Source organism: Eptesicus fuscus, chromosome 9 (genome assembly GCF_027574615.1).
Source record: "Eptesicus fuscus isolate TK198812 chromosome 9, DD_ASM_mEF_20220401, whole genome shotgun sequence".
Classification (NCBI taxonomy): Eukaryota; Metazoa; Chordata; class Mammalia; order Chiroptera; family Vespertilionidae; genus Eptesicus; species Eptesicus fuscus.
Genome location: NC_072481.1, coordinates 951252 through 965169, shown reverse-complemented (window position 1 = coordinate 965169; position 13918 = coordinate 951252). Strand labels below are relative to the sequence as shown.

The 13918-nt window shown below is 72.0% G+C and overlaps 1 protein-coding gene across 1 annotated transcript in view; it reads right to left on the bottom strand.

Moving 5' to 3' along the window:
• PLCH2 (phospholipase C eta 2) overlaps positions 1-13918 on the bottom strand; it is a 52880-nt gene that overhangs the window by 20407 nt on the left and 18555 nt on the right. The window contains exons 3-5 of the mRNA XM_054720772.1: positions 3210-3356; positions 2886-3128; positions 2633-2763 (exon numbers count right to left, since the gene is read on the bottom strand). Coding sequence (XP_054576747.1) covers positions 2633-2763; positions 2886-3128; positions 3210-3356 — 521 coding nt within the window. The remainder of the gene's footprint in view (positions 1-2632; positions 2764-2885; positions 3129-3209; positions 3357-13918) is intronic.

The window sequence follows — 13918 nt, the reverse complement described above, 5'->3', positions numbered from 1 at the left end:
TGACACTGCCAGCGGAGCTGCTCGGCCTCCCTCCCCCGCGCCCGCCGAGCGTGACCACCGTCTGTCACGAGAGCCCGGCAGGAGCGCCAGGGCTGCACCTGGCAGAGCGGTCAGGCTGCGTGAGTGGTGCATGTGTATGTGTGCACACGTGTGTGCATGCATGTGCCAACGAGGGCCTAGATGTGCACATATGTGTGCATCTGCATGCATGTGCCTGTGTATGCCTATGGGTGCTCACGTGCACACATGTGTGCCTGTGTGTGTGCAAGTGTGTGTGTGTGTGTGTGTGTGTGTGTGTGTGTGTGTGCGCCTAGTGTAGCCTCTCCCGGCTACAGTGAGAATGAGGCCCCAATTACCGACAGGACAGGCCTCTGCTCGGCTGAAGGTGCGTTTTCCCAGCTTCTCACACCAGGTGGTTGGGGACCAGGCCTGCTGCCCATCAGGGGCACGTGGCACCGGAATCCCACCAGGAAAAGTGCACCCCATTAGGTGGGAAAGGGGGTGCAGCCTCCTGTGGGTGGTCTCCTCACTGACCAGCGCCTGCCGGAGTGCCCAGCTCCGCTGGCCAAGCTGTGTCCCCTGCCATTTGCTGCAGCCCCAGGACTGACCTGCCCCCGACACGCCCCTGCCCCCGACACGCCCCTGCCCCCGACACGCCCCTGCCCCCGACACACCCCTGCCCCCGACACGCCCCTGCCCCTGCCCCCGACACGTCCCTGCCCCAGACACGCCCCTGCCCCTGCCCCCGACACGCCCCTGCCCCCGACACGCCCCTGCCCCAGACACGCCCCTGCCCCCGACACGCCCCTGCCCCCGACACGTCCTGCCCCAGACACGCCCCTGCCCCCGACACGCCCCTGCCCCCGACACGCCCCTGCCCCAGACACGCCCCTGCCCCTGCCCCCGACACGCCCCTGCCCCAGACACGCCCCTGCCCCTGCCCCCGACACGTCCCTGCCCCAGACACGCCCCTGCCCCAGACACGCCCCTGCCCCCGACACGTCCCTGCCCCAGACACGCCCCTGCCCCCGACACGCCCCTGCCCCTGCCCCCGACACGCCCCTGCCCCAGACACGCCCCTGCCCCAGACACGCCCCTGCCCCAGACACGCCCCTGCCCCTGCCCCCGACACGTCCCTGCCCCCGACACGCCCCTGACCCCAGACACGCCCCTGCCCCCGACACGCCCCTGCCCCTGACACGCCCCTGCCCCAGACACGCCCCTGCCCCCGACACGCCCCTGCCCCAGACACGCCCCCGCCCCCCGACACGCCCCTGCCCCAGACACGCCCCTGCCCCAGACACGCCCCTGCGCCAGACACGCCCCTGCCCCCGACACGCCCCTGCCCCAGACACGCCCCTGCCCCCCGACACGCCCCTGCCCCAGACACGCCCCTGCCCCCGACACGTCCCTGCCCCAGACACGCCCCTGCCCCAGACACGTCCCTGCCCCAGACACGCCCCTGCCCCCCGACACGCCCCTGCCCCTGACACGTCCCTGCCCCCGACACGCCCCTGCCCCAGACACGCCCCTGCCCCCCGACACGCCCCTGCCCCAGACACCCTGCCCCCGACACGCCCCTGCCCCAGACACGCCCCTGCCCCAGACACGCCCCTGCCCCTGACACGTCCCTGCCCCAGACACGCCCCTGCCCCAGACACGCCCCTGCCCCCCGACACGCCCCTGCCCCGACACGCCCCTGCCCTGACACGCCCCTGCCCCAGACACGCCCCTGCCCCCGACACGCCCCTGCCCCGACACGCCCCTGCCCCCGACATGTCCTGCCCCAGACACGCCCCTGCCCCCGACACGCCCCTGCCCCCGACACGCCCCGGCCCCGACACGCCCCTGCCCCCGACACGCCCCGGCCCCCGACACGCCCCTGCCCCCCGAAACGTCCCTGCCCCAGACACGTCCCTGCCCCGACACGCCCCTGCCCCCGACACGTCCCTGCCCCAGACACGCCCCTGCCCCAGACACGTCCCTACCCCGACACGCCCCTGCCCCAGACACGTCCCTGACCCAGACACGTCCCTGCCCCGACACGCCCCTGCCCCCGACACGCCCCTGCCCCCGACACGTCCCTGCCCCGACACGCCCCTGCCCCCGACACGTCCCTGCCCCAGACACGTCCCTGCCCCAGACACGTCCCTACCCCGACACGCCCCTGCCCCAGACACGTCCCTGACCCAGACACGTCCTTGCCCCGACACGCCCCTGCCCCCGACACGTCCCTGCCCCAGACACGTCCCTGCCCCGACACGCCCCTGCCCCCGACACGCCCCTGCCCCCACACGCCCCTGCCCCCACACGCCCCTGCCCCCCACACGCCCCTGCCCCCACACGTCCCTGCCCCCCACACGCCCCTGCCCCCACACGCCCCTGCCCCCCACACGCCCCTGCCCCCGACACGCCCCTGCCCCCCACACGCCCCTGCCCCCCACACCCCCCTGCCCCCACACGCCCCTGCCCCCCACACGCCCCTGCCCCCTGACACGCCCCTGCCCCAGACACGCCCCTGCCCCCGACACGCCCCTGCCCCCAGACACGCCCCTGCCCCCGACACGCCCCTGCCCCCACACGCCCTGCAGCCCGGGAGCCCCCACGTGGTGCAGCCCCGGCCATGCCTCACCTTGAACATCTGCTTCACCCGCTGCCGGGGCAGGTTCACGTTCAGCTTGTGCAGCAGCTGCAGGACCTCGCCGATGCTCAGGCTGCCGTCCCCGTTCTTGTCGGCCTCGTCGAACGTCTGCTTCAGCCACTTTGGGGCGAGTTAGGGGGCAACACGGTCTCGCAGGCCCCGCGCGCCCCCAGGCCCAGCCCACGCACCCCTCCCTCTCCCGCTCCCACACGTGCGGCCGGCCCGGCCGTGCCGCCAGGATATTGGTCCCTGGTGCGCTGGCGGCGCGCCAGGCTGTCCTCGTCGCTGATGCCGGCCAGGAGGTAGCGCAGGCCGGTGACCCAGGTGCGCGCCTCGTCGCCGCTGGGCGAGACCAGGTCCAGCGACTGGCGGTGGCTGCCGTGGTAGATGCTGAAGCAGCAGTTGGGGTCGAAGCTGCCGTCGGGGTAGCGCTGGAAGATCTCCGACTGCCGGCCCTCGCTCACCTCCTGGATGGAGTCGATGGAGACTGCGGGGCGGGGCGTCACAGCCTCCCCAGGGCAGGCCCCCCCACGCCCCCCCAGCGGCCCCGGGAGCCCCCCACACTCACTCTTGGCCTTCTCATTCTTGCGCGAGGGCCGCCAGCGGATGCAGGAGCGATGCTCGTCCAGGAAGTAGAAGCGCACGAGGCCCTTGGCGCCTCCGCGGAGCTTCACCATCTGGGTCCCGGCCTGCATGGCGCTCATGCAGCGCTCCACTGGGCGCGGCCGGCAGCGGTGGACGGGCGAGGGCGGGGACAGGCGGACAGGGCGCCGTGAGCACGCAGCACCCCGCACCCGTGCAGCCCGCCCCACCCCCACGCGCTAAGGTGGGCGCCGAGACCCCTCATCCACCCGCCACACGGCCACAGGGGCCGAGCGCAGACGCCAGGGCTGCTGTGGCCCCGGTGCTGGCACCGGGTGCCAGTCCCACCGGGGACCCTGCCCCGGGGCCAGAGCCCTCGGAGACACAGCGAGCCTGCAGCCGGCCTGCTGCCCCCCCCAGTGCTCCCCGCGAGGCCTCAGACAGACCCCCGCCCACGCCCCCCCACCACCTGGCCCCCCCCAGCGGCCGCCGTGGCCTCCCCAAAGGCTCTGCGCAGGAGAGAGACTCGGTGGCTGAGCTCCTGGCAGGAGCCTCGGTGCCAGGCACAGGCGAGCGCCCCCCACGACGCCAGCCTGGCTCCCCACGCCTGCGCCCCCGCCTGGCACACTCACGAAGCCGCCCTCCTGTGCGTAGCAGGTGTCGCCCCCAGGGAGGCCCCGCCCACGCAGGTCGGGCTCCAAAGCCAGAGCCTTCCCCGACCCAGCCCCCGGCCCCTCCCCGCACCCTCCCCTCTGCGCCCCATTGCTGCCTGCCGCTCGCACCCCCAGGACCAGGGCTGCTGCTGCCTGGACACAGGCCCCTGGGGTTGGGGGGCGGCCGGCGGAGAGGGGCTTGGGAAGGGCCATGGCTCGGGCTCCAGCACCCGGGCTGCAGGCGCTGCCGCCTCCACTGGGCCAGGGGCCCCCGCCCTGAGCCACAGCTTCAGAGCCGCCCGAGGGCCCGGCCAGCATGTCCCCGGGGCCACCCCCACCTGCCCGCCCGCCTGCACTCAGCCTCCAGGCCCGGGCAGCAGAGGGGCACTGAGGGAGCCCGGCCCCGAGGAGGCCCCGGCCCGAGGCCAAGGCTGGTGGGCACGCCCAGGCCTGTCACCTGGACCGGGCGGGGCTCTGGCCAGGGCGGGCAGGCGGTCCCTGCCCCTCACCTCCTGGGCCGAGCTGCCACGCTCCCTCCGACCCAGAGGACGGCCTCCGCCAGGCGGGCCAGGCTCCCTTGGTCCGGCTGGAGGTTGACGACCAGGGGATGGACATGCCCAGGTGATGGCCGGGGTGGGCGCCCGGGGCAGGCACGAGCTCCCCAAGGCCCCCTTCTCTCTGTCAGTGCCCCCGAGGCCCCGTGGGGCTGCTCCTGGGCCTCTCTGGCCTTGGCCCGCCTGCCACCTGCTGTCCGAAGGCCCCCAGTCCAGCCCCCGCCCCCCCCCGACCAGGACTAGGGACAGATCCAAAAACAAGCTGAGACTCAGCGTCCGTGGATGGGGAGCCTCCGGCCTCTGCCCGCCCGCCCAGCCTCTGTCCGATCCCTGAGCTAATCCGGCCCAGCTGGCCCGCGGATTGAGGCCGAGGGGACCGAACAGGCAGCGGGGACTCTCCAGGCCCCGACCACGCGCCCCACAGCCCGGCTGAGCAACGTCAGGCAGGACAGACGCGGGGAGGCGGGGGGGGGGGGGGAAGCCCAGTGAGCACGGCTTTCGTGGTAGCACCCTCTGGGGTGCACCCCCAGGCCCTGCTGGGGGCGTCTCCCCACGGTGCTCCCACTCTGGACACCAAGGCTGCTGCCATCTCTCCGTCCCAGCCTGGGCCGCCCTCCCCCCCGCCCCCCGGCCATGGGAAGGGGAGTCCTCAGGCCCCCCCAGCCGACGGCCCCTCCTTCCTGCTCCCCAAGCCCCCAGAGGACGCAGCGCCCCAGGAGGAGGAGCCCTCGCTCAAGCCGGGAGTGGGGTTCGTTCCGTGGTGTCGGGGAGCTCGCCCTCGTCCTGACAGCACAGCCAGCACCTCTGCCCGCTCCCCACCCCCCGCCCCGCCCCCCGGGGAGGCTGGGAAATCAATTCAATCTTCAACCAAACCCACAGGGGACACCCCCAGGCTCTCGGGACGCACGCACACGCTGACCCTCCCCCCCTTTGCACCACGGGCTCACGCCTCCCGTCCCTGGTGCCTTCATTGAGCCAGCACGCTCGGCGGCGGCGAAGGGGCCGTGCCCACATTCCCGCCTCCCTGACCCCCGCCAGCCCCTCCACCGGCCCTGCTCACCCATCCCCAGCCCCTCCCTCCTCCAAACTTCTTGGCCTTTGAAGGACCTTTAAGTGGCCACTTGCTGAGCCCACTTTACGTAGAAGCAACAGCAGGACACGTGGCCCTGCCTCCCCTCCCCCGTCCTCGCACCTCCTCTGGCCCCTCCTCTTGCTCTGCTGAGGGCCCCGCTCAGCATACAGCAGGCGCTCATCTGTGCTTGGGTGGGGAAGAGGGAGGGCAGAGGCCGCGCGGATCAGCTGGACCAGCCGGCCGCTGGCCAGCGCCTCCAGGGGGAGGGACGGGCCCCCACAGACGCCGGGTTACCCACACTTCCGAGAGCAGCTCCCGCCTGGTCTGGGGGCCTCCTCCCCAACTGCTTTTATTTTATCAGAGCGTGTGAGTCTGCTTCTCACCCTCCGGCCCCCAGACCCAGGACCCAGGACCCCGGAGCGGGAGTCAGGGCTGGCCTGAGGGGCCACACAGGCAGTGCGGCCTGGGGGAGCTTGGCAGGGTCTGCAAAGCCCGGTCTGGGGATGGCTGAGGGGGGCAGCTGGGAGGGAGGACACACCTGTCCTTCCCCACCCCCCCACCTGTCCTTCCCCCACACCCCCCACCTGTCCTTCCCCCACACCCCCCACCTGTCCTTCCCCCACACCCCCACCTGTCCTTCCTCACACCCCCCACCTGTCCTTCCCCACACCCCCCACCTGTCCTTCCCCATACCCCCCACCTGTCCTTCCCCACACCCCCCACCTGTCCTTCCCCACACCCCCCACCTGTCCTTCCCCACACCCCCACCTGTCCTTCCTCACACCCCCCCACCTGTCCTTCCCCACACCCCCCACCTGTCCTTCCCCATACCCCCCACCTGTCCTTCCCCACACCCCCCACCTGTCCTTCCCCACACCCCCCACCTGTCCTTCCCCACACCCCCCACCTGTCCTTCCCCCACACCCCCCCGTCCTTCCCCACACCCCCCAGTCCTTCCCCACACCCCCACCTGTCCTTTCCCCACACCCCCCTGTCCTTCCCCCACACCCCCCTGTCCTTCCCCCACACCCCCCTGTCCTTCCCCACACCCCCCACCTGTCCTTCCCCACACCCCCACCTGTCCTTCCCCACACCCCCCACCTGTCCTTCCCCACACCCCCACCTGTCCTTCCCCGCACCCCCACCTGTCCTTCCCCACACCCCCACCTGTCCTTCCCCCACAGGCTCTCTCCCTGCACCCCACCAGGGGTAGGCTGTCCTCAGGATGGCCCCCTCAGAGCTCCTCCCCGCACCCTTGCTCCCCGTACCCGCCCCCCCACCTCCATGGCAGTAATCACAGGTGATAGTCCCACAGGGAGGGCTATTAATAGCTATCCGGCCTCTGCCCTCGCAGGTGCCCTGGTCTGTGGTTCGGGGGCTCCTGGCCAGGCCCCAGTTCAGAGGCTGGGAGGGCCCACAGGCACCCACCTCTGCCAGAGCCGCTCAGGGAGCTGCCCAGCCTGTGGGAACGGCCCCAGGGAGCCCCGGGAGCAGCGGGAAAGGAAGGAGGCTCAGCGGCGGCCAGGGCGGGCGCGCATTCCTGAAAAGTCACCAGATGGAGCCTCGGGAGGAGAGGAAGCTCCCGCCAGGCGAGGGGAGGGGCTCAGAGCCAGGGAGGGTCCTCCAGGCGCCGGTGGAGCCAGCCCTGCCCCCACCCCACCGGGCCCTCGGGCAGCAGCCGGCCTGGCAGAGCGGGCAGAGCCTCAAGGAGACAGGAAGCAGAAGGCCGAACCCGTCCATCGTCCGCAGCCTCAGCCCCTCCTCCAGGGCAACGGCCGCAGAGCAGCTTCCTGGGGAGCCGGGGCCTCGCGGGGAGAGGGCGGGCCAGGCCTCCACGTCTGACCCCCTGCTGTCCCCATCCCTCCTCAGGACCCCAGACGGCTCCCTGCCTCCTGCCCCGAGGTGGGCTCCTCGGGCCTCACCGGACCCTCCCGGGTGCCACGCCCCACACGCCCACCGCTGACCGGAGGGAGCTCAGGTGCGCATCCCGGGGCCGGAAGGCCGGCGAGAATCTCCGCCAACAGCAGCGCAGCGGCCGGCCGGGCCGTGGGCCAGGCCCTGAGTCCCTGGGGTGAGCCTGCTGCTCCCTGAGCTGGGCGCCTGAGGGACCCACAGGAGGGGTGGCTCCCAGGACCTGCCTGCGGATGGAGCCCTCCTTGGGAGCCCCCCTGGGTCCCCACCCTCAAGACACAGTCTCGGGGGTCCTCGGGCCCCTGGGGCGGCTGGAGCAGGTGGACTTCCCTCTCCCTCCGCCAACCTCCCAGCCCAGCACACGGCCGGTGGGGGCCCCGTGGGGGGCTGTCCGAGTCAGCGACCTCCTCTCCCCGCCCCACTCCCCCCACCCCGCCCCCCGCTCCCCAGGACCAGAGAAAAGCTCCTGTCCCTGTCCTGGTCCTGGTCCTGGGGGGGCGGGGGCCGTTGCCCTGCCGGAGGCCACGCCCACAGGAGCCCACGCAGGAAGCGGGTCCAGCCTGCGGGAGCCCACGTGCGCCAGCTGGGCACGCAGACCCGGGGAGAAACTGACACTCTGATTACTCAGCCCCTCCTCGCGCCCCTCCCCGCGGCCCGCGTGCACAGAGCCCCCGGCACCGAGGCGGCCCCCCGCGGCCCCGGACACACGCCGCCCCGGAGAGCAGCGCTTCCGTCCACAGGCTCCGGAGACGGTGCCAGGAGCCGGAGGCTGTCGTCATCAGCTCATTAGCTGGGCAGATGGAGGCCGGACAAGACTCGGGCCATCTGCTCGTCCTCGGCCGCACACCCAAGACCGGCTCTCCCGGGAGTGGGAGCGGGCGGACGCGCCTCCCAGCACCAGCCGAGCCAGGAGTGTCCGCCTGAGCAGCCCACCCACCGCTGCCACGCCGCCCGGTCACAGAGGGCAGCTCGGCCGGGGGGCGGGGGGAGGACAGCGCACAGGCCAGGCGCTCGCTCTGAAGGCTCCCACGCCCCGGCAGGGCTGCCCCATGCTGTCCTCTCGTCCATGACAGGCTCAGAGAGGGCCGGTGCCTTGCTCGAGGCCACACAGCTCCTGGGCACGCCGCCCCTGCGCCCTACACGCGCTCCCAAGCCTCCGGGCCCCTCCCAGTGCCACGCCAGTCCGAGGGCATCGGAAACCGGGGCCGGGACCACCCGAACCGCCCGAAGGCCAGCCCTGCCCGCCTGGACCCAGCCCTTAGCCAGGAAGTCCCTCTGCTGTCCGGGGCCAGTCCTGCTACACCAGCGTCTGTGCCCTCCGGCCAGGCGGCTGCTGCCCTGTCCGTGGTGCTGACCGGAGCTCAGACACCGCACCTCCACCCGCCAGCAATTAGGGGGAGGGGAGGTTGCACCAGGCGAGCCCCCAGGGTCCCACAGCTCAGGACACCCCATATCTGCACCCCAACGGAGGCCGGCGTCGCTGGGGGCGGCTGGAGGTCAGGGCCCTGTGAGCTGCCCGTCAGGACTGCCCCACCCGACAGGGAGATGCCCGCGCAGGCCGACGGGTCCTCCCAGGCCCCCGCGGAGGGGCCGAGCACCGCCTGTGGGGTCGGTGGGTCACCGTGGGCAGCTCAGCGGCCGCCCTGGGCTCCCGCAGGGGTGGCCACAGCCCCTTCCTTGAGCCCCCTCCTCCCCTTTACCTTGGTCCCGGCTGAACCCACCAGGGCCCCCCGGCTCTCCCATGGCCTGTGGGTCACCCCTGCCGCTGCTGGCACTGCCCGAGGGGCCCGGGCGGCAGGCTGGCCCTGCCTGTGCCCATGCCTGGCAACATCCCCAGGCTGCCCGAGCGGCTGGGCCCGCCCCCCTCGGGAGCCCCGCCCTCCCTCAGGAGCCCCGCCCCCCTTAACCCTTCCCCGCCCGCTCAGGCAGCTCGGCCCAAGGGGGGTGGGGGGGCACTCAGCGGACAGCCTGTCCCTGTCCCTGTTGGGGCTCCTGGGACAACCCCGCCCCCCGCTCCTGCCTTTCGGGTCTCCCTGCCTGCTGCACGGCCCCCCAGAGCCGCATGCCCCCCCACCCCCGTGCTGGCAGCCCCCACTCAACCGCAGGCCCTTCTATCCTTACAGTCACCCCAGACCCCATGGGCTGGATCCAGGACAAGTCACCCCCCAACCCAGCACGCCGGGTGGTGAGGGTGGCAGCCCCCTCGCTGCCTGTCGGGGTGCACAGGGCGGGAAAGCAGGGCCCAGGAGCCCACATCCCTCCTGGGCCCCCTCCCTGCTTCCTCTGGTCCCTCCACCAGGTCCTGGGGTCCCCACGGGTGCAGGGGAGCCCCTGACCCCGCTCCCTGCCTGGCCAAACGGCGGGGGGAGCGTGTGCTGAGCAGCCCCCCATCCCCACCGGCCTCCTCAGGGAGCGTCCCGGGCGGCCCTGCCGCTCTGGCGTCCAAGGAGCAGAAGGCCGCCCTCCGGGCCGCGGGGAGCGCTGACCTCTGCCCGCAGCTGCCGAGGAGCCCGGCCTGCAGCCGGAGGGCGCCTGGGAGGTTTGTGGGGACCCGGGAGTCAGAGCTGGAGATGGGCAGGCGGGCGGGGTCACCCCAAGGCACACCCACCTCCTGCCAGCGAGCCCCCCCCCTCCCGTGTGGAGAGGGCGGGGCCGGGCAGCTCGCACCACCACACCCGGGTCCTGCCCTGGGAACGCCCAGGGCCCGCTGCCCACTCCCTTAAAGGGGCAGCTGTTCTCTGCTCAGGCCACTGGGGGAGGCCCGGCCCCTTGGTCAGAGCGTCCACTGCCTGGGCTCGGGGCCTGCCCTCGTGAGCTGCCCTGTGACTCTCTCACCCACCCTGGTCACCTGCCCGCTCAGTCCTAGAGGGAGGGGCACCCCTGTGCCTGGCTTGCACCCTGTTGAGCGGGAGGCTGAGGTGGGGTCCGCCAGGCCAAGAGGGGGCCAGGGGTCAGGGAGCCCCCTCGGACAGCCCCCTCTGGGAAAGGGCCGGGAGAGGAGAAACCGAGGCAGGGAGCCAGGAGGGAGAGGAGACGCAGGTGAAACCAGATGGACCGGGGCGTGTGGGCCACAGGGCCCTGCCGTGTCCTCGGCGTGGACCGAGGGCCCCACACTCCTCTGCGGAGACGGAGACTCAAGTTCAAGTTCTGATGAATAATCCATGCGCGCGGCCCCGCCCCCCGCCCGCGGCCCGCGAGAGGCCCTCCGTTACCACGGCTGCGATTAAAGGCGGTGATTAAACACCGCCTGCCGCACGCGTTAATTTGCTTAAGATTCTCATCTAAATCTCCTTTCTGGGCGTTTAAGCAAAATTCTGTCTTTGGGAGCATTTGGCTGGGCTGGTGGTGGGCGGGGCTGCGCGTCTGTGCTGGGCCCCCGGAGTGCGATTCTTTTCTTGTTGGAAGAGGAATAACAGACCCTGTCAGGTGCTGGGGGAGAGCCTGCGGCCCTGCCTGAGCCCCTCACGGGGGCGGGGGTGGGGGGGCCATGCCCTGGAGCCCCAGTGCTGCCCTCCAGGCCCTGCTCCGTCCGCCAGGCGCACTGCCCCTCCGCCGCGGCCACCTCTCCCCCGCCTCCCTCCCAGGTGCCCTCACCTCTGCACCGACCAGACCCGTTTCCTGCCTCGGGGCGAGAGCGCAGAGCCCGGGGTAATAGGGAGGGGGCGTCCCATCCCTGGGGACGGAGCTCAGGCCTGGACCCCCCGGGGGAGCGGGCTGGGTGTGCCCAAGGCAGAGGGCGCCCAGAGCTGTGGTCCCTGCTCCCTGCTCCGGGGACCTCACCCTCCACGTCTAAAACTGAGCCTGAGGCCGGGTCTGGCCGGAGCTCGTGGGCCTGGCATTGCCCGGAGGAGACTGTGCCCTGAGACACGCACCAGGGCCCTGGGTTCCTGGCCAGGCCTGCAAGTGGCCCAGCTTGTCCCCCTCCCGCCTCCGCCGCTCCCAACAGCCACGGCCACGTGGGGCCTGCCGAGCCCCCTCCCCACCCAGAGCGGAGCCCGAGGGTCCGGCTCCCCGACCTCCCTCGTTGCCCACGCTTGCCTCACGCCGGCGCCGTGCCAACACCCACAGCACGTCCATCGGCCTCTGTCTCAGCCGGAGGCGCTTTCCGGCTCCGCAGACGCGACAGAGGCCCCGAGAGGCAGGGGCTGCCGGGCTCCGTGGGCAGCACGAGGGCCCCTGGCCGCCGCCGCCGCCGCCGCCTGCCCCTCGGGTCTGACTCCCGAGTGGGTCACGGTTTACAGGACAGGCGCTCGCTCTGGGGCAGGGAGCCGGAGAGGGGCAGGCCAGGTCGTGTGGGGACCCCCGGGCCTGCGTGTGTGCGTGTGTGTGCACGTGCGTCTGTGTACCCATGCGTGTGCCCGGGGCTGGGGGAGCGCCACCCTGCACGGCCTCCTGGGGATGAACAAGCACAGTCTGAAAGGGAAGGCCAGCCCCCAGGGGCCGGGGCAGAGGACCCGCTGGGGACCCGGAAACGGGCACCTGGGTGCTCCGCGGAGGCTGCGCCAGGGGCCCCGGGTCCGCAGCCTCACCCGTCAGGCAGGGAAACCGAGGCAGGGTCTTGCCCCGGTTCATGGCCGGGCAGAGGCAGAGCCAAGGCCAGGACCCAGACCCTGATCCTCAGCCACAAGCACCACCGCTCCTCCTCGGGGGGCCACCCAGGGGTCACACTGGCCCCCCGTCCCCTCCCCCATGGAGCACACGGCACGTCTTGGTCACCCCCCAAAAGGGTGAGTGTGTTCGCAGATGGAAGGGCCGCCCCTCGGGGGACAGGGTGGCACCCACAGCCCTGCCATGCCCTTCACCCACCCCCCCCCCCCCCCGCCGCTGGGAGACACGGCCGGGAGGGAGGCGTGCCTGGAGGCTCATTAAATATTCAACATCGGAGCCAGTTCGGGGTTGCTTTCTTGCCCCGCGTCAGCTCTGCAGCGCATGGCTCCTGGTAAGGAATTGGGGCGCTCTGGAGGTCCTCGCCCCAACCCCCACCCTCACTCAACACGCCAGTGCGTCCTGAGCAGCCTCCGGCCTCAGGAAGCGGGCGGGGAGGGAGCGGCCAGGGGCACATGCAGGCAGGGACGTGGCCCCGGGCGCCATCCCCCGTGGAGTCACCCCAGTGGTGAGCTGGGCCGGGCTCAGGGCCCGGCCCGGGAGTGGGATGGACCGAGGGGGGCCGGCCTGGTCCCAGCGCCCCGAGTGGCCACAGCTCGGAGGGTGAGGCGGCGTGAGGCCCCGTGGACCTCAAGGTGGCAGTGAGGTCCCACCACAAACAGTGTGGCCAGCGCAGGCCGAGCTGCGGAGAGGGGGCGTCTGGGGAGATCCCCAAGAAAGTGGGACCTAAGCAAACCCCAGAAACCGGACAGACACGGCCGCTGGGCAACGGCCGCGGGACCCCCCACGCAGAGGCCGTGGACGGATGGGAGGGGCGCTGCCCTGGGGCGTTCTCACCTGCCCCAGACCCCCCCGGACCCGTGCCGGCCTCAAACGGGGCGTGAGCCCGCCTCCCGGTGCCCCCACCCCCACAGAGCTTAAAAAATGGCTAAATTCCCCAAGAGAACGCAATAAAGGCACCTCTAAGAAGGCCCTGCCGGCAGGGCTCAGGGGTTGAGCATGAACCTACGAACCAGGAGGTCACGGTTCGATTCCCGGTCGGGGCACAGGCCCGGGCTGTGGGCTCGATCCCCAGTGGGGGGCGTGCAGGAGGCAGCGGGTCCATGATTCCCTCTCATCATGGATGTTTCTCTCTCTCTCCCTCTCCCTTCCTCTCTGAAATCAATAAAAATATTTTAAAAAAGAAGACACAACAGGAAGGAATGGCTGGATTTGGGGTCCGTGGAGTCGCGGGGGGGGGGGGGGGAGCAGGGGAGGTGGAGCCCCACTGGCCAGGGTGGTCACCCAGGAGCTGAGGCCCCGCCGTGGTGACTGACGGCCCAGGGGCCCAGGCCCCAGCCAGACCAGGAGGCCAGGAGGAGGCCGGGAAAATGGGGTGATTCGGGGTAACAAAGGTCAGGGAATGGAGGCCACAGACAGCCAGAGGGATAGGGCTTCCGGAAGGTTCTGCCTGAATGGTCACAGCCCCCATGTCCATTCCCCCTGGTGTCCAGGGGCCGGGTCCCCACGGGGACAGACCCTGCCGGTGGCACCCTCAGCCACAGCTCTCGTCACTCCCCGCCCTCCTCCCTCCCACAGCCCAGCCCGGAGGCCCCTGCTCGGCCGAAGGGGCCTGGCGAGGTCAGGGGATCAGGGCCCGGCCTGTGGCCGCTCTGACCTCATTGCTGGGAGCCCTCGGGAGCAGGCCTGCCCGCACTGCCCGGCCCCGCCACCCTGTGCCAGCCTGACCCAGATTCCACACCACGGGCGGCAGCCAAGCAGAACCACAGCCAGCCTGGCTCCGAGACAGGCAGGCCCGATTCCAGGGCAAGCACAGCCCCAGGCCACAGCCCCGCCCAGCCAGGGACACCCGCCCCTCAGTGCCCCTGCAAGGCCAGCGGGGAGCTGCCCGTGACCTGGC